General features: G+C 43.6%; 3 protein-coding genes across 3 annotated transcripts; all 3 read left to right on the top strand.

Annotated features, from left to right (window-relative positions):
- Positions 1-1,023: 1,023 nt before the first annotated feature.
- Positions 1,024-13,319, top strand: LOC142992124 (protogenin B-like). Its single transcript, XM_076142426.1, has 19 exons — positions 1,024-1,090; positions 1,579-1,878; positions 5,111-5,255; positions 5,366-5,499; positions 5,576-5,872; positions 6,023-6,182; positions 6,300-6,547; positions 7,221-7,385; positions 7,649-7,954; positions 8,725-8,910; positions 10,557-10,652; positions 10,754-10,940; positions 11,047-11,174; positions 11,336-11,506; positions 11,765-11,947; positions 12,157-12,280; positions 12,386-12,524; positions 12,689-12,808; positions 12,906-13,319. Exons 1-19 carry the CDS (start codon positions 1,024-1,026, stop codon positions 13,317-13,319), a joined length of 3,570 nt encoding a protein of 1,189 aa, XP_075998541.1.
- A 2,352-nt stretch (positions 13,320-15,671) lies between these two features.
- On the top strand, positions 15,672-17,561 carry rsl24d1 (ribosomal L24 domain containing 1). Its single transcript, XM_076141811.1, has 6 exons — positions 15,672-15,820; positions 16,371-16,484; positions 16,569-16,641; positions 16,736-16,799; positions 16,911-16,996; positions 17,153-17,561. The coding sequence occupies exons 1-6, from the start codon at positions 15,740-15,742 to the stop codon at positions 17,227-17,229; spliced, it is 495 nt and encodes a 164-aa protein (XP_075997926.1). The 5' UTR covers positions 15,672-15,739; the 3' UTR covers positions 17,230-17,561.
- Positions 17,562-18,030: 469 nt separating this feature from the next.
- On the top strand, positions 18,031-20,275 carry arpp19b (cAMP-regulated phosphoprotein 19b). The gene is made up of 3 exons (XM_076142603.1): positions 18,031-18,232; positions 18,930-19,052; positions 19,153-20,275. Exons 1-3 carry the CDS (start codon positions 18,188-18,190, stop codon positions 19,321-19,323), a joined length of 339 nt encoding a protein of 112 aa, XP_075998718.1. The 5' UTR covers positions 18,031-18,187; the 3' UTR covers positions 19,324-20,275.
- The last annotated feature ends 112 nt before the right edge of the window (positions 20,276-20,387 follow it).

Genomic DNA, 20,387 nt, shown 5'->3' on the forward strand with positions numbered 1-20,387 from the left:
ATCGATATCTCTTCATAATTACCAAGTTGTGGTGGTGAGAGCAGATGTCATTCAGTGTGACCTTAGTACCAGTGGCCCTTATATTCTGATCTTGTCTCCGCACCAAATATTCAATGTAATCGTACAGGTTTTACAATTTATCTTGTAAATACATTGATAGGACTACAAATTGTGGTGTAAACAACAAATGAGGCCTCGCTATTATTTTGAAGGCCTGGATTTGTTGTTTACAGAATGAGAAGGATCCTATCAAACATGGCTGACATGACATGAGTGTGGATGACTTATCTAGAATCAGGTGTAGTGCAGTGATAAACTCCATCTAAGTGACTTCTTACAACTTTTGACTTTTTGAAATATCAAACCCATAAATTAAAAAAATTATAATAAAAGATAATAATAATAAAGAATCCCACAAGAATATGTAGCACCCCTCACTGTATATGTAGATCTTTCTTTATCATAGTACAGATCTGATAACTATTACACTCAATTAGGAGAAATCATTGTCTTAGAAATTCATTGTTATTATCAATAGTTGTACCATCCGCTTATATATGATGGTTAGTTAATAGTAACCCGGAATAGAAAGCATCAACACTCATTAAGGAACTAAATGTCCATATTTCTCATACGAATGACCCATATAGATGCACATTAGACTGCACATAACCCACAGGAATTCAACACGCAACTCTTACAGTCCGTGAACGCATCAAATATCTCCTTAATCTTTTATGAAACTGTAAAATTGATCAGTTCCTGGTTTGTGTGTGTGTGACGGCCAATGATGTACACTGACCACCCGGGGGCCCCTGAGGTCCCCTGAACCTTTCATTAAGAGCCCCTTCCCCTCCCCACTCAGCTCGTGTGCGCATGCGTGAGAGGGAGGGCGCGCGGGGGTCCTGGTCCCCGTGTTGGAGCGCCGCTGTGCCAGAAGAGGTTTTGGGGGAGATACGGACCGGACGCGGCGTGGCGGCGGGGCTGTTTGGGGGAAAAAATGACACAACTATCTGGATAAAAATGGCGAAATTTAAGATGAAAGCCTGCCAACGATGGGCGCTTTTTGTTTTGTTCCTCCCTCTGTCATGTAAGTAACTCACGTTGCTTCTGTCGCTGATGTTGATGTTATTGTTGACCTGCTTTACGGTCAGTCCGCTTCAATGAGAAACAAACTATATTTCATTTTACATTAAAGAAGACTCTGTATCTGAAACTTTACCTTTAAATCAACTGCCTGCAGTCACAGTCATGGACGTAGATTTGTTTTGTCACTTTGGATGCCATAATTAAAATATGTTACGACATTTAAAAACGCTTTACCTCACATCTTTATGTTTTATGCAATCAGCAAAGCACCTTACAGAATAATGTATGACTACCATTCATAACATCTGTTAGTCTGACTATCTGCTGTATTAACAAATGAGTCTTTATCAATAATTTTTGCTTTTATTATGAAATTCATTCATGTGTAGATCTATGAAGTTATATTTGTGCAGTTATATTTGCAGAATATCATGAAACTCATTTAACTACCAGAATTTGACAGAGTTTGTTGCTCCTGTTCTCCTCCAGGTGTTTTTGGTTTCAGTGAGTTATCCTTCATCACTGAGCCAAGTGATGTGACTTTACTACCAAAGGACCCTGCTATCTTAGACTGCCAGGCTCATGGGCAGCCTCCAGTCACCATCAAGTGGCTGAAGAATGGAGACCGTTTGGCAGAGAGTGACCACGTACACTTTCTGCCCAACGGCTCCTTGTACATACCAAAGATAAAGCATACCAGGGAGGATTCGGATGAAGGATTCTACCAGTGCCTATCGCAGAACAAATATGGAGCAATCCTAAGCCAAAGATCACGTCTGACTATCGCAAGTAAGTATGAGGCTCAAAGCAAGCATAGAATCTATCACACACTGGGACAACCGAGAGGGAGATGGCTGTAAAGCTGTTGGTGATACCCACTTTGGGGTGTCAATGCAGGCATCAGAATGGCAGGTTCATGGGTTATTAACCTGGAGATGGGAAGCAGATGTACTCCACCCCTCTGCTTCATCTTTATGGAGGAAAAACCTCTAAAGTTCCATGTCATTGGAAGTTGTTCAGACCGAGCTCAGCTTGAGTTTAAAGCTGTCAGTCCAGTTACAGGCTAATTTTAGGAGACAGTTATGGGTAGATGGTGAGTCTATCTGAAAGCTGTAAATAGACAGTCCTGACTTTACTATGGTTTCCTTGTTTTGAGGAATCACTCCACTTGGACATTTATGAATATGCTCTGGACACACTGTCAAAAACTTTAAAATTAGCCTTCTCTCTCTTCACATGATAGTGTGGTTGCATTGTTGCTGCACACTGTGGCTCTGTGTGATTGTTGAATGGTCTGCTACACAGAGGAATCTCTGAAAGGCCATTTGCCTTTTAGCCTTTGTTTGGAGTGCCCCTGACTGCCCCAGAAGAAAAGCCTAGTTTTCAGGGCATTTGTTTGTCCACATATCAGTGGACAGGGCAGCTGTGTCTATTCAATGGGCCTGCTCTACCATAGACACCTTTCACAGGTCTTAGAAGGCATGTCCCATGGCCAATGTCATGAACAACTTCTTTACCATTCTCAAAAATACAGATTTAAAGGAAATTAACAAAATACAGCTTTTTCCCAGAAAACACTTTTATGTATAATATGCGGCTATTCAGCAACACTATGTGAAATATAGTGAACCAGAGAAGCAGAAAAATAGCTAGAACTATATGAAAAGGTAAACATTGCTGTGATGACTGTTACTGTTGTTAATAATCTGTTGTAGAGAACTAAACATGTCTGATCTAGTTTTCAGAGCAAAGGCCACACAAAAGCCCCCTAAAAGTGAAGTTGACTATGGCGTCCAGCCTTTGTCAGTGAAAGGGTTAAAGGTTTTTGGTCAGCTGTAGGTGGGTGGGTGGAGGATGGGGCCTCCTCTAGGCTCCCCTTCTGTCCAGAGGTCCCGGGGGTCAGGGGTCAGCTGGGAAAGGCTTTGTGATGTCACAGGCTCTGCTCTGGCTGGGCCGGCCTGCTGTCCTTTCTCTCGGCCCAGGATTCCTTTCACTCCCTCTCTCCCTCTGTGTCCCTGTCAAGCAGGGCACGTTTTTTATTAAATGCAGCTCAGTGTGTCGTGTGAATGAGCTGAGGTTCCACACTGAAACAGGGCTGCTTGAAATGTTAAAGGAGACAGATGCTGAACTGTAATTTTCCCTGGGTGCACCATGTTTGCACCCAGGGAAAATTACTGTTCAGCACCTCTTGGATTCATAGGATACATAGATATATTATTACATATATAGGTATTATGTCTTTCCTTAAGGAATCACTGGCAAAATAAGGATGTGCAATTCATTGTTAACATTTGTATTATACCAGTACATCCAGTACATGAACACCATTTAAGCCACAAAGTCCTCTTTAGTGGAAAAATGGTAAAGTGACTTCGATTCTGGTGCTCAGTTTAGGCTGGAATTGAATGGACAGGGGGTTGGGGTGAACTTTGACCCTTTTGGAGGAACCTTTGTGCAGTCTGACCTGGACATTGATTTGTCCCTTACAACAGAGGTGACCATATTAGCAGATCAGTCTGTACACACCATCTACCATCACAGATCCTACTGAGTGAAGACGGCCTGTTTTCTCAGTGGAGAGTGATTGGTGTTGTTTTAAGTTCTTACCACAACCCAAAGTCCACACTTATTGATAATGAAGTTTGAAATGCATTTTGTGGTAGAATCTGGCTGTTATATAATTCAGCCTTCATAGTTTTGATATTTATTACACTAATTCTTCGTGCTGTTGTCTCGTGCTGCTAAGCTAGAGGAATAATACAAAAACAAATCCATAACTGATCCTCATTCCTGTGGCTGGTTAAAGTGAATCCCTTAATGCACTTCACATAAGAAGGATTACTAGTTTATTTGTGTAATATTGATGCAATTAGACCTTAAATTAAAGGGCTACTCTTTAATTTAAATCTCCCTAGGCACAGAATTTAAATGTGGAGTTTCAGTGGGAGAACAGGGTATTGATTTTCTTTAACATGGTATTGACTTCCTTGCTGGGAGTGAGGGGGATGGGAAAGAGTTATCACCTTAATGAATGAAGGTCATTGGGCTTATTCTAGAGCGAGATAAATGCAGACCAGGGAGGTTATTTGTGGTGATTATTTCAAGTTAGAGAAAGTGACTCAGCAAAGATGTGCTGGATGTTTTTGTAATTTTAATGTGAGGCTCCAGGGTAATGTTATGATTTTTCAGGTCATTGAAGTGCAAATCAGGTCACTGGACTTACTTAATGTTCACTATTGCCTCAGAAAGTCTTCTCCTGTCCTTCACTAAAGCATAACACAATCAGGTTCAGGTATACAACATTTGTACCCACCATTTACTGTGGCGTTCATACGTTCTATCTTTGTGATTGTTTAATAGTAGCACAGGGATCAATACAGGTCCATTGAAAGGCCTATGAAGCTGATCAGTGAAAACCAAATGTCTCTAGAATGCTTCAGTTCACAAAAAAACAATGTCAGAAGTAACTGACCTGTAAATCATGACATTTTGTAAAATTCCGGGTGTATTACTTTAAATCAAGCACACTTAAACAGCCACAATTCTGTCTGCTTAGACACATAGCTGTGAGATATCGTGGGATATTGAGCCTTCTGATAGTTTGAGATGTCCTTTTTCTGTGATTTGCTGACAGTCCTTATGCAAAATGAGTGCATTGATTAGTTTTTATCTATGACAATGCATCATTCAGTGTCATTCTTCAATTGATCCATTGATTGGACCAGCTGGTCAGTATGGGACCTGATAGCTCAGCTGCAAGCAAAGGCAAGATCATGGTGGATCACAAGGATCAATTCCTTTCATACAATCTGTTAGCAGCCATCAGTCAAGTCATTGCTTTGCATGAATAATGCATAATGTTTTAGCTAAATTGAAAATGAAATGATACATCTATGAGGATACACTAAATAGGTAAATTAGTCTGCATTCATCAAATAATATTCAGTTGTTTCATGATCGGTTCACAGTTGTTTTTCCTTTGATTTCTGTTACTTGATGAGGTACTTTATTTCTGCCGCAGGTATCTCAGAGTTTGTGGTGCATCCCGTGCCTATGGTGGTGACTGAGGGCTCAGTAGCTAGATTCTCCTGTGCCGTCACCTCCAGCCCTCCTGCCACCATCACCTGGGAGCTCAACCAAAGCACATTACCGCTGGAGACGGACAGGTATCTGCTTCAAGTCTAAACACCATCTCCATATACGGTCTATGAGCAGTTCTATTGTTGCTATCAGAATCCTGCTCCAGTTTGACACCTTTATCTTTGTCTGCTCTTAGGATTACAGTTTTACCCAACGGAGTCCTCCAGATCCATAACGTACAGCTGGAAGATGCCGGACAGTATCGATGTGTGGCAACTAACATCGGCAGTCGTTTGAAGAGCAGAGAGGCCACGCTGACGGTCAATCAAGGTACAAAGCATGCAACAGCTGGATGTTCAGATCAAACATCGCACTGTATCTTACATCTCTTTTTTCCCCCCTGAAGGTTGGAGCCCGAAACCACGCCAGAGGCCTAAAATCATTGCAGGACCTCAGAACATCACCGTGTCTCAGCACCAGACTGTGGTGCTGGAGTGTGTGGCCACAGGTAACCCCTGGCCCATCATCTCCTGGAGCCGCGCCGACAGTAAACCCATAGATGTGTACAACGCCAAAGTGCTGGGTAATGGCAACCTGGTTATTAATGACATCAACTCCCAGCACAGTGGAGTCTACCTCTGCAGGGCCACCACACCCGGAACACGCAACTACACTCTTGCTGCTGCCAACCTCACCGTTCTGGGTAAACTATGTCACTTTATAGAGCCAAAGAACACTTCACTATAAAGCTAATGTGGATGTCAAGTGATTTTGATGTTCCTGCATGCTTGTTTTGTCAGTATCATCAGTAGTCGATTCTCACTAAATTGTGTTTTTAATGCTTTGGTTTCAGTCCCACCATCCATCGTGGAGAAGCCCGAGAGCCAGACCCGACCGAGGGCAGGTACGGCTCGCTTCATGTGCCAGGCCGAGGGTGTGCCGCCACCCCGCATCAGCTGGCTGAAGAACGGGGAGGAGGTTCACTTAAACGGCAGGATTAAGATGTACAACAGGTACAACGTCACCACCTACAATCAAGGGGAAACTCACCAAGATCAGTAACACTTGACTGTTGTGAAGGTTACAGTCTTAGGTGCTGATTTTCACTGTCACTTCTTATCCTCTCGCAGTAAATTGGTGATCACTCAGATCATTCCGGAGGACGATGCCATCTACCAGTGCGTGGCAGAGAGCGAGCAGGGCTCCGTGCTGTCCCTGGCTCGCCTCATCGTCGTCATGTCAGAGGACAGGCCCAGTGCGCCTCGAAACATCCACGCAGAGACTATTTCCAGCTCTGCCATCTTGCTGGCGTGGGAGAGGCCTCTTTACAACGCAGACAAAGTCATCGCCTACTCCATTCATTATATGAAGGCTGAAGGTGAGCCAAAGCGATAACACAACAAACACACTAACACAAGAAATTGTATCAGTTGGAATTTGTGTTAAGAACTTAATGTGGAAGGAATGAGAGACTGTTTCCCATCTGATCAACGTTCCTGGGTGAAGCCATCTGTCGTAGCTGCGCAGAGCAGAGGTCAAGGAGGACTTAGAATGGCAACTTTGCTGAAATAACAGGCTTAGTGTGGCCATTGTCCACTCTGCAGCTCATTCTGCTTGTTGTTAAAGAGACAGGGTAGCTTTTTAAAAAACCCCACAGAGATATTTACCTTAAAACCTTAAAATGAAGGTTAAAGTAACTCTATCAAGTGAAGCCCGTCTTTGCCGTAAACACATCCCGAGATGTTTTAATTAGGGTTTGCCTCAGAGGGCCTGCAGGCGGTAATGTGGCTCTGCTTTGCATTAAACACATCTATAGAAAAGATGAGTGACGTTCCAAAGCTACAAGCATCAAGCCTTTGAAAGCAGCCACTGTTTACATGCCGCACGTTTCACAACCTTAACCTCATATACCTTCCTTTCTTCTCTTGTTTTGGTGAGTGGAGCCGAAGAGATCTGACACAAATGCGAGTGTGTTGCCTTGGCGCTGAGTTTCTGCTTGTTTCGGCCGATCACAATCTAATCTGCGGTTCCCCCATTTTGTGCACTTTCAGGTCTAAACAACGAGGAATACCAAGTTGTTATTGGCAACGACACGACCAGTTATATCATCGATGACCTTGAGCCGGCGCGAAACTACAGCTTTTACATTGTGGCTTATATGCCAATGGGAGCCAGCCGCATGTCAGACCAAGTCAGTCAACATACCCTGGAGGATGGTAAGCATAGCGCTTTGTGACTCCCAGCATTCCTTGCAATAAATCACTCTTGCAGTTAAGCTAACATACATGCGAGTGATGTGTGTGCAGGCGCTGTTTTGAGTAAGGATTAGTGTGTGTGTGTGGGGGGGCATTTCTGTTTATAGCACAATGGCCTTATACATTTACTACCCAGAATTAAACACAATATATCAATGTAGTTTGTTTGTCTGCACATAAATCCATCAGCTTGTGCTTTAAAGTATATTTGTTTTTCCCTGCAGTGCCTCTGCGTACCCCTGAGCTTAGCCTGACCAGCCACAGCCCCACCGACATCCAGGTGAACTGGCAGCCTCTGCCCGCGAAGGTGAGCCGCGGCCGGGTCTCCGCGTACAGACTATCCTACCGCACGGCGGCGGACAACACGGTGGCCTCTGTGGAGATCCCTGAGAACAGCACCCAATACCTGCTGGAGAACCTGCAGCCTGACACCATCTACCTGCTCCGCATGGCCGCAGCCACCCGCGTGGGCTGGTGTGAGCCTTCAGCCTGGACGTCCCACAGAACACCTAAGACCACCAGCAGCAAAGGTAAAGCGGCGGCGGCTGAGTTGGCGTGTGAAATGAGTTATTGGAGTGAAATGTAGGTATGCACTTTAGGATAATAAGTAAACAGTGTGACCATTAAGTGCTAGAATCACATTGAATCATGTGACAAAACTCGAAAGCTAAAGCTTGCTGTGCTTTTGCTTTTTTGTCACTCTTAAAATGGCGTGAGGATCTCTAAAACTCCATGCAGTGCGGCCTAACTCATGAGAGGAGAGTTTGCTCTTCAAGCATTGTCCCACAGGCTTTGTGTTGGTTACCCAGGGACCTTTGCCCTTCGCTGTCAGTGATGTTAGAGTGGCCTCAGTCACGGGTCATAAAGAGAGGGCCTCAGGCATCTATGTGGGGGGAAGAATAGCCTCTTTTCATGGCCTGGTGTGGTGGGGGAGGCTGTTTGTCCACCTAAGCTCGATTTCTGGTTTTCAAATGTTAAACTATTTTTCCTGGGTTGTGTGGCGCACACATAGCAGCGCAGCAGGCTCTGTCAGTGACGGCACATTTGTCTTATGATGTGGCGCATCTGTAATTATTCCAAAACCAGCTGCTTTAATCGCTGCTGAGTATCTTGAATTATAACCACGCAGCACTATATGCTCACTTTTAGATGAATTTGCCATTTTCAGACGAGGCCATTTCTGGAAGACGCTCAGTGTGGTTTTAACTCCGAAAACAGGCCACGTTGTATTCTCATGTGCCCAGTAATGTCCTAAATATGAATGTGTTATCTATCATGAATGCTCTCTCTGTCCCTGTAGTGCCCTCGGCGCCTGTGCTTCAACTGGAGCCTGTAAACTGCACATCCATCGCCGCACGCTGGCAATCCACACAAGAGTCAGTGGCTGTCCAGGGTTACCGCCTGTGTTACCACGAGGAGGGCCAGCCAGAGCAGCCCACCATCCAGCTGAAGGCTCAGACCTCCGTCTATACCATCAGTGGTCTTGGTGAGTGGTCACTGTGACGCTTGGTGCATTTCTGTGTTTCCACCACCTAAATGAAAGTCTGTGTTGTATTCTGTGACCCGCTGGCCCTTGAAAGGTCTCTTTTGCATTCGCCCGATGTCATTCCGTGGGCAGTCACATTTGCGTTTCCACCCTCTGTCCCGATCAATACGGCCTGACCCCTCTCCAAACCAGCATCCCTCTCCGTTACGGCCGCAGCATTGTGCGAGCACAGACTCCCGAGGGTTAGAGGTCGAGGTCCAGATGTCCCTCCCACCACCGTTTCCCAACCCACGTCTTGCATAATTACCCCCGGCCATTGTGTTGTGTCCGGGGCCGGGTGCTGCCCTGTAAGACCTTGGCCACTAACCCCCCTTTTAGGTGGACACCGGGAGCACACAAACAAAGCCCCCAGGGATTGGCCAGAGCCGGACAGAGCCGCAGATCTTTAGCTGTGAGACGGCCCCCGGATTAGAACCCTGCCCCCATCTGTGCCGGGCATGTAAATAACCCAAAGCGATCAGTAACTAGTCCATATATTCCAGTGCCATGTAATCAATATGGCTAATATATGTCATTTTGTCTTTTTGGATGTAGCTGGTTTGGTTTGTAGATTGTTTGGACTGATCAACCTTCTCCAAATGTAAGAGCCTTCACTTTGCCTCTGTTTTGACAATGACTCAGCCCACAGAAACTCTCCATCATGTCACTGATCTCCCTGACACACGTTTCGTAGCGCTCCTCTCTGTGTGGCTCCCAAGTTGAAGGCTATATAACACAGCGGCCAGCGAGAAGAACGCAGAAAGGGGGAAACAAAAGGGGCCCCAGCTCCTATCCCACAGTCCAGCGCCCAGATTCCTCCTGTTCTATCTTGGCCTGACCCGCTGACCCCAGTCAAACCCCCTCCAGTCCCATGGGCCCCCGGATCCCAGCAGCTGAACACTGCCCCTGGCCCCAACCCCCCACAGCAGGCCTGGACACTCCGCCTTCCCCGGTCAATACCCGTAGGCTAACCTTTCACACCGAAGGCATAAAACAAATCTTAACACTCCCTAAAAACGTCCTGATTTAGGAGGCGAGGCCTCAAGTTAAAACAGAACATTTTGTTGCATGTTTTCAGTTAACAGGCTCTTCTGCTCCATTCCACTTCTCTCAGATCTTTCTTATTTCCTTTAGATCAGATCAGTTCACACCTCCCTTTACGTCATATAGTTTGTTATTTATTAAATACGCCCTCTCTTCACATCAGCTGATTCTATCTCCCTTAGTGTAATCTGTGGATGTATCTTTATAGGTTTTATAGGGAAAACACAGTATTATGTTGTGATTCTGATTTTCATAGAAGCTCGTCGATCCTGTCACCTCAGTCACTGGGCTTTGGGGGGTGTCTGATCTTTCTCAGGCTCTTTACACTTGACAACACATGATGAATGAGAAGCAGGGGTGACTCAGGAGATCATGTATTGTCTCTGCACGGGGGGGTGGTCAGTGAGGACCCACAACGTAGCCCCCCCCCCGGACACTTCATTATGTATTTGTCTCTTCGCCTGTTCGCCTGAAATAGATTCTGCTCTTTTTTTGTTAACCACCAGTTTAAGATTTCAGTTCCAGCAACAGAAAGCGCTGAATGTTGATTGTTTGCATTCCAGATCCAAGGAGGAAATATCATGTGAAGATCCTGGCTGTCAGTAAAGCTGGAGATGGTTATCAAACAGACCAAACAGTTAGCACTCCTGGTTGTGTGTGTAAGTACATCGCTTTAGTCGTTTTAGTTTCTCGTTTCTTTGTCTCATATTGTGTAAATGTGACTAAAATGTGTTTTTTTTCCTTTTTTTTCAACATCCAGCGGCGAGAGACCAACTGGCTGCCTCCCCTCCACCTCCAGATCACGTGATCATTGCGGCCAACAACTCATCTGCAGCGTCCCTGCGCTGGAGCCGTCCTGCCTTCGCCTCCGGGAAGGCCGTCAGCTTTACAGTCCGCTGGACACCTGTGGGAACGCACAACGCCTCGGCTATACGCTACCTCCAAACGTAAGAGGAAGACACGCAGGATCAAGTGTTTCCTCACTAACGAACTGTGGTTACATGCAGTGAGAGCGTGTATGTTGATGATATTTGTGCTCTGACTCGTCTACAGTACCAAACAGAGTGTGACGGTGCAGAATTTGAGTCCAAACACTCGCTATGAGTTTGTGGTGCGCCTACATGTGGACCAGATGTCGAGTCCCTGGAGTTCTATTGTTTACCACCAGACGCTGCCAACAGGTAATGCATCGGAAATGACTGTAGATTCATTTATTGTGTTGTTGTTTTTTCTCAATTTCCCACTGTTGCCTCCACTGTGCAGGCTCAGATCAGATAATTGCCTCAAACAGAGTCCCCTAAGTGTTTGTTGTTTGTAGTGACTGTGATCGCTCTGCCTACAGCACCCAGCCAGCCGCCCACAGGGGTGCGGGTGACTCTGATTGAAGATGACACGGCGCTGGTGTCCTGGATGGAGCCCGCAGAGCCCAACGTGGCAGTTACACACTACACCATCATGTATGCTACACAGAAAGCCTGGATGTCTGGACGCTGGCAGAGAATGCAGAGGGAGGGTGAGTTGTTGGCTTGGATCAAGACAAATCTGCAACACTGCTCAATCTTGCAAATGTGATGCTATTACATGCATGTTATTAAATACTATGGAAGTGATCAAATAAAAACATATTAAGTGTAACATCATCCACCTCTCATAGAGCAGCTCCCATGTGTGCTTGGTTTGGTTTGGTGGTCCAGTGAAGCTGTAAGAACATTAAGCTTAACTGTATCGATTTGCTGTATTCCTTATTTTTGCTGTTTGGTTGTGGTGACAGGAAGCCATACAATGGCCCTGCTGGAGAGGCTGGAGCCGGGGAACACCTACCTGGTGAAGATCGCCGCCGCCAACCAGATCGGGGACGGGCCTTTCTCCACAACCACAGAGCTGGGACTGCAACGAGGAAACGCTCACCGCAGCAAGAACCCCAGGCACTCCGACAGGTTCCCTGACACAGCAGGTCAGCAGCAGCACACACACACACACACACACCATGGAGATATCTTATCATGCCAAGTTCGACTCAATTAATACACTAAGCTGATAACTGTGGGGAAAGATAACATCGCCCTCTAGTGGACGCATCTTTGCGCTCAGGGAACAATTTCTCTTCTGTGCTGAAAATGTGGAGCTGATGTTTAAACTTGTCCCATCTTGTCTTTCCTCCAGTGTTCTCTGATGGTCTCTACCACATAGACCAGAGGTCCATGACAGGGATCATCGTTGGCGTGTGCATCGCTTTGGCCTGTATAGTTATGTGTGCCTTGATCCTCATCAACAAGGGCAGATCCAGGTACTGATTAGAATCATTGGACCTCTTATCACAACTTCAAATAACATGATAGTTAAATTTGACTGCATTGGCTCACGTGATTATCTTTGTCCGTGTAACTTAAAGGAAATCTTCCAGTTCCAAAGTCATTGGTCTGGGGTCCGGTGAAGGTCCACATGGTGCTTTGTCCCTGCCCGGTGAACGCCACGTGGAGAACGCTGATGTCCTTGTACCCATGATTAGTCATCACTTTATAGACTCAAAGGTGAGAGTTTCACCAAAACGCTGCTACGTCTGCAGAGAATGCATACAAACATAAGAAAATGAGTCAGCCACTAGAATGGAAATGTTATTAACTATACTGTTTATTTAAGGGCCTCGTCTTTGTAAATCAATCTAAATATCTCGTATGTTTTCTCATTTTTCAAGGGTGGATCTAATGTGGTCATAAATAGTGGCGGTCCAGTCAACAGCAGGAATCAAGGCAAGAAGTGGCTGCTGTTCAAGAGGGAGCTCAGGAATGCAAATGAAGCTGATGATGTAAGTGATGTGAAATCATCGTCCAGTTATATATATATATTATACCGTCATAAATCTTTATTCAGCCGAATCACTGAGTGTCTCTGTTTTATGTTTTGATCCTCAGATTGAGAGGAGGGCCAGCTTGTATGAAGCTGGGAGAACTGTTCTGAGGTATGAGGAGCATTTAGGCTCGGCGCCACTGCCGCCTTCCTCCAGGGAGATCATCTACGGGCCGCAACACGGCGAGAGCTCTCACACAAGCGAGGGCAGCCAGGAGACGGGAGACTCTGGAAATTACTCCAACGAAGAAAGCAACGAGGAGATGAGCAACCCTTCCACCACGCAGAGCTCCAGGCCGGCGTCCCTCGGGCTGGACGACGGTCTCACTGTCATTGAGCTGAAGCAATGTTTCCAAATGGAAAATGAGAAGATGGCGAATCGTTGCTTTCATAACTCAGCCTCTGATGCGACGGGGCTCTGCTGCGGCCCAGAGGGCTCTCATCAGGCCCCACACATGTGCCAAGCAGTGGGCTCCTGACACCAGCGGGCCCGGATCTGCTCTCCAGCGGCCGGAGCTGCGCCTCCTCCATCTTGTTTGCTTCCTGATTTGAGCCTCTCAGGCATTTTTGAGGGCATCAGGAGGTCAGCTGCTGAGATGGAGGAAACAGGCAGATGCTCCGGTGTCTACCTCAGGATATTTGTATGAATGTGTGTTGTTGCATTTTATTTCCCTTTTTTTTTTAAACACGGTCTACCTGTTCTCGGTGTTTGGCGTTGTCTGTCCTAAACCAAAGCTCACCCATGATGAATGTTTAAGAGAATGCCAAAATGTACCTTGATACATTTTCATTATATTTAATTTCTTTCCACTGGAGCAAAGAGCGTAGTTGAGCCCTTTTTGCCGATGTCTACCTCAGTGTTCTGTTTGTATATACGTTACTACCTCCTTTTTACCATATATTGTGCAGTATTACCTCAGACTCAGGGGACAAGGTGTAAACAGTTGATTGCCGTGTCTCGTCGCCTGTGTTGGTGTGTTATTCCACCGTAAGACTTCGCTGGACTTTTCATTTCCATGGTTTTAAAGAGCTTTTGTTTCACATAGTTTGTCTTTAAATGACGCGTGATGTCAGAAAAAAACAAGTGCATTAGATATTGTCAAGCTATCTGAGTTGTATTGTACCATTTTGTTTGGCTTTTCCAATGCACTGAACTCGTAAAGCTTTACACATGGCCTTAATATAGTAAGGGCTTTGCAGAATATTGATGAGGAGATCCAAAGAGAGGAAAGATTGTACCCAAAGAGAGTTTGTGAAATACAGTAGATATTCAAAGGCAACCAAAGAAATATATTGGAGATTATGGGTGCGTTTGCCAAAGTATTGTTCTTGCCAATGATGTAAATTTCCCTTAGTATGGTGGTATGAATGCATTTCTCAGTGTAAATTTTATTGATGCTTTATTCTGGTGAAAGCTTTAGCACAAGTCACCCCGGGCTTGTGTTCCATTTGCCTTCTTCGACCATTGCTAAATGCAGCGGTGACGCCGATGCTATTATCCAAAGAGTTGTCTGCTTCCTCAGATGGGTACATGGCTTTTCATTTAGTTGATCCTTGGTGGTGTGTGTGGTTTTAAATTGGTGACACCAGACCAAAGATCTTGTTCGTCTTGACGGAGACAGACGATGATATTTAAGCTTTATTCAGAGAATCGTCTGTCACCATTCACCCGTGTCGCTATATGGGGAAGAATTCTCTTTTCTCTCCATAACATTTCCTGTCCAGGTGTGACAATGAAGGATTCTGACTATCAAAATTAAAACCCTATGTGTGAAGAGCAACATAATCAATTTTTATATCTTTGTAATACAAATAATCCTAACCAAAGAAACTTGAAGTCTATAATGTAGTGGTTTTCTTTGGTTTGCATTTTTAAAAACATTATTTGCATATAAATGTGATATAATTTCCAACGGTTTCGTTTGCTAGAATCGCATTTTTACATACTTTTCTTAAGCTTGAGATGTCAAAAAAGTGTTCTGCTGTCTTTTCATCACCATGAGATTTCACCTGAATGATGTTTAGGTTACCTTGGGATTCTTCATGTAGGTGGTCTTTAAGCATGATGTTGCAAACAAAACATTTTACATCTTAATGTGTCATTTTCCTTTACTAATAGGGATGTTATCCATTTTAAAGGTTGTCTGTGTAATGCATTAAAACAAAAGGTGAATCTGCCACAGAGGATTTTGCTGACTTAACTCAGGTGCCAAATGTAGATTTAGAATGTAGACTTAACTGTTCTTATTAAGTTATGCTTTTCTTATCTTTCTGCTTTTGGGTACCAAAATGCTGTTTGATCCAAAGAGAACACTAAATTATTTCAAGTGTTGAAATGTTGCAACAAACCTTTTTGATATTCTCAAGATGGTAACAAATAGATAATAAAATATTTCTTGGAAAAATATTTTTTTGTTTCATTGTCCCTTTGGTCTTTGTGTGTATGTGTGTATGAGAAAGAGAGAGAGAGAGAGAGAGAGAGAGAGATTGTTCTTAAAACAGATATTGTTTTACAGTGTAAGCTGGTCTGTAATAAATACATTGATAGTGATTAGTTACAATAGGAAATTCAAATGAAACAAACTAATTTATGTTTACTTTTATGTTTTGCAAATAGTTATTTTACTATAGGAAAATAATGTGGACAGAGTAGATAAAAGTGATATTAACGAAGATAAATGATCAATGCAGACTCAGACTTTTATTAATATTTCATATTTGTGTTAGAATGCATATAACTAAACTAACTCAGACAGGGTGAGGGTGAGGGAAAGCAAGTTGATTATAATAGGATCCAGCAGGGGGCAGCACATCTCCAACAAGATCTGCCAAAGAAGAAGAAGAAGACTATCCGGAGGGGAGTTGTTTTTGTCGGACACGCAGCTCTCCTGCGGTGAAAATGCGCATTGAAAAGTGTTATTTCTGCTCGGGTCCCGTGTACCCGGGGCACGGGGTGATGTTTGTACGGAATGACTGCAAGGTAAGATGTTTAAATGTCCACAGAATAGTTACCAATAGTACATGTTTTAGCGTTGGTCCGTGAGCTAGCCAGCTAGCTAATGTTAGCCCACAGTGTGCTTGTAGTCGCTCACGTGGGAGCCACACATGCTACAAGACATTGACAGAGATGGAGAGATCGACCATCGACAAGATTATACACTTCGTAGTTACCGTTTATATAACATTATATATACATTGGTCGTAGCACATTGTCTTACTGATTGACAATATTGATAAAAGTCGGTTTGTCTATTGGTCCGGACATTTAACTGGCACGGCGTGGCTGAGCCTACGTTTCGGCCCGTGGAGGCATTGCGCCCTCTAAAGGTTCGTTTTGGTAATACAGGGGAGTTTTTGTTGAGCTTCTAACTACAACATTATTCTGGTTAGGTCATTACAGAATAGTTATATTTAAAACAAAAAAAACAAGGCTCAGAGCGATAGCAGGGCCTTTATGTGTGTATTTATAGTATAGTTTACCTTTTCCTAATCTGTATTTTTTCTTATTTCTTTGCTTGTGATGCATGTAGTCGTTCAGATTCTGCAGATCAAAATGCCACAGGAACTTCAAGAAGAAGCGTAACCCAAGAAAGACAAGATGGACCAAGGCCTTCAGGAAAGCCTCAGGAAAGGAGTTGACAGTGGTGAGCTGCTTATACAGAGAGAAACTAGTTGAAAGCTTGTTGTTGTGATGGATCGGACCTAACAAACATGCCTTTGTCTTTCAGGATAACGCTCTGGAGTTTGAGAAACGTAGAAACACTCCTGTTAAATACAACAGACTGCTATGGGACAAGACAGGTACATCTATAATTGTGTAATTCTGTCATTCCTGTATAATTGCGTAGTTTAAGCTGAAGATTTATGTGGGGTTTTTATTACTTTTTTTTTACAGTGGAAGCAATGAAGAGAGTGGAAGAGATCAAACAGAAACGACAGGCGAGATTTATCATGAACAGGTGAGCAGTTGTTGCTTTTGTTGGCGGCACATCTCTGGATTCACAATGTTTAAAAGAGATAAGAAGTAGTTGTTTCTGTCTTAACTTTGTTTTTTGTCTTCCTTTTTATAGATTAAAGAAGGGCAAACAGTTGGAGAAAGAAGAGGACATCACCGAAGTGAAGAAAAACATCCACCTCATCAAAGCACCGCACGCAGGTCAGACAATTCACCGATATGAAATATACACAACTTCTATTTCAGTCAGATTATTAAATGGTAATTACATTGATTAGAGATTCATGATATTGCTCAGTCATTTCCTTGTATTTAGTGTTATGTGATTTTTTTAATAATTGTTTCGTTGTTTTACAGGAAAAGCCAAACAAATGGAAGAGAAAATGGTGCAGAAATTGCAAGAGGATGTGGACATGGGGGGCGAGGATTTATAATCTTACCATCAAGGGGTGTTTGATGTTTTATGATGATCAAGAAAAAGTCAAACCCTGTATTATACCGTACATGCATTTTAGATTTCCAGATAATCAAAACAGCATTCATTTTAAAACATTCGAACATTACTATTAACATCCCACTTGTCCTGTTTATTTTCTCCATATAGTGAATTATCTGTGTGTGCTTTTTGGGAGGCGGGGGGGGGGGAATTATCTGTAAATAACTTACTGGATCATGCCAACTAGTATCTTACAGCAAAGCAGAAAATGGCGCAGGTTACTAGCTGTGAATGGGGAATAAAAACAATAAAATCTCATTTGAAACGCTTGATTGTTTTAATTCTTCTCACCAAAGGGCTAACGTGACGTGTGGCATTTGTGCAGATGAGGAATTCTGTCCAATATGAATGTCTGCTTAGTCTGTCTCAGCTTCAACACTGGACTTAAAAATGAAAGCAAGTTTGAATCACAACTAAAATCAACATGTTACACATACAATCTGATTAAAATGTAAAAATACCGGACTGAAACCCGCAGTCACTCAACTAATGAATCTTACTGAGCACAATTATGAACATGAACCTTATTTATCATCACAAACGTCTCATATTTTTAAATTTGCCAGTCCCAAATGAGCTGTTAGTCAGACTTATTGGTTTATTGAGACTTTGAGTGAAAACATACACAATTCACTTCATAATATAGACATTAAAGCGTTTTAAAGTTTGTAAAACACGTGACCCCGCATCTATTACATCCACGCCGCTTGCAGCTGCAGCCTTAGGCTCATCCGTGACTCTGGCATCAATTCCCCGGCCTTCTGTTGGACAGGCTGACAGTCAGGCTGCTGTATCGCCCGCCTAACCGCCGCAGAGCCCTTTATCCCCGGCTACCGCTACTTGGACTCGTCGACTACAGCCAAATTCAGTGAGCCGAGCCGGGATTCGAACCAGCCATGTCCGCGGAGGTTGAAGGAACACGAACACCAGAAGAACAGCAGGTAAATACAATTATCCGGACGGCTAATCTGCTAGCATGCCGTGTCAGCTGTTATCGGGGTGAATTAGCGCGATTGAAGCAAGGCAGCCGTTAGCCACTCTAGCTAAATGTCACTAAAGAAGAGATGCTACCGCCGAGTATTAATTACCAAACAACACACCAGATCAAGTTCTGCGGCGTAAGCTGGTGTAAGGATGTTCTTCTTAATTGGCGAATCGGGAAAATGAGCAGCAAACGCGGGGTCAACGAGTAGTAGTGTCCGTTTGCTACACTGGTTAGCCCCTCAAGCTAAGTGGGGGGTTTCCTCACGGAGGCCCCTAAAACTGTTCATAAAAAACACGTTTAACAATAACAAGATGCCCCAAAGTGCTGCAACTGCGGCAGAACATTAACAACAAACATTTTATACATATAAAAACAACTATTGCCAGAAAATAAACGTTTAATTTGGCGAAAAGCTTAACCAAATCACACGATGTTATGATTTGGTGAGGCGCCTTGGCCTTGCATGGCTTTAATGACAAGTAATGATGCTTTCGAGTGAATTCTGTGTTTTCGTGGTTGCTCATGTAGTGTGAGCAATAAGGTGTAGACATTGAAGGGTCCCTTGTACCCATTTAGCAAGTTTTGCTTCCTCATAATAGATATAATTTCATTGTGGTGTGGTTAATAACTTGCATCCATGCTTCTGTCGACAGGAAATGGACGACAAAGTAATAAGTCCCGAGAAAGCAGAGGAGGCCAAACTTAAGGCCAGGTATCCTAGTCTGGGAGCCAAGCCCGGAGGATCAGACCTCCTCAGGAAAAGACTTCAGAAGGGGGTGCGTTCAGATCTCCACTGGATTTGTAATTTAATTTGAAACTCATTTTAAAAAACAAAAGACGCTGTATGATGCCTTAAATGTCGTTTTGTTTGTGCAGCAAAAGTATTTCGACTCCGGCGACTACAACATGGCCAAAGCAAAGATGAAGAACAAACAGTTGCCCACAGCTCCGGCAGAGAAGACAGAGATCACGGGGGGCCACATCCCGACGCCTCAGGACCTGCCTCAGAGAAAGACCTCCATCGTGGCCAGCAAGCTTGCCGGTTGATGCTTTTACGTTTAGGATTTTGTTACCATTCCAACCCCTCCACCGCCTCATAATCTACCCCCTTGTTTACTTTTTGTCCAGTTTTTCAACTTTGTATGTATTCTCTATTATCATGTTGTGTAACGGGCTAAATACTTGGAAGAAAAAAACAAAAAAAAACAGGAACCCTTAGGCACTAAATTGTCATTTAATCCAACATAGTCGTAGCTCACGATTGTCAAAGATTCACAGAATAGAACTTGATTGTTGTACTTTGTAAGACAACTTGGAAATCTGAATGGTTGTTACCTTTTTTGTCACTTTTTCCACATGTATGCCCCCATGAACACACACCTTTACACTTCCATTATACAGCTTAGGTGCAGTACAGAGAAACACAGCAGGGAATTGACATTTCTTATACTGATTATAAGATGATGAATGATTTCCTTAGACTGTAAGAGTGAATGCATGACGCGGAAGTCTGATTTCCAAGTATCCTTTCAGTCGACTCATTTGACTGTTAGTTACATGGACAGCAGCTTTTTTAGGAGGCATGCATGTTTAAAAAGTGAAACGTTAAAGAATTCTCATCTAATCCTTGATTGTTTGTGCCCTTTTGATCGATTCTGTGCTTTGATAGTACTTGAAATTGGATAATGCTGTAGCTGGTTGTATTTTTAATTCATTTTAGCGACATCAAGTTGCAAAAAAAAAAGAAACTGCTGTCGAGCTGCATCTCATCTGACCTCTAAAATGGCCTTAAAAAGAAATGTACCATTGTTCCTCTTGAGCAATATTTGCTCGCTCAGTGAGAATCTGAAGCTTGCCTGAAATGACTGTCACTGTCTGACTGAAATCATGTAGGATTTTTGGAAAGGACCTCCCATGACATGTATGGAGTGTGCATGTGCATTTACTGTTCAGTGACACTGTGCCATTTGTTTTGTAAATAAAATAGTTTTGCATAATATCTGATATTTGTACAACTGAGTGCATTTTTTTCCTTTTGTTTTCAGTGAACGGAAATTAATTACTAATCCAACATCATTGTAATGAGCTAATAAGTCTACACTGAAGTAGTA

The sequence above is a fragment of the Genypterus blacodes genome, unplaced genomic scaffold (assembly GCF_046128005.1).
Source record: "Genypterus blacodes isolate CSIRO-AG114 ecotype Tasmania unplaced genomic scaffold, CSIRO-AGI_Gbla_v1 ptg000021l_1, whole genome shotgun sequence".
NCBI classification, from domain to species: Eukaryota; Metazoa; Chordata; class Actinopteri; order Ophidiiformes; family Ophidiidae; genus Genypterus; species Genypterus blacodes.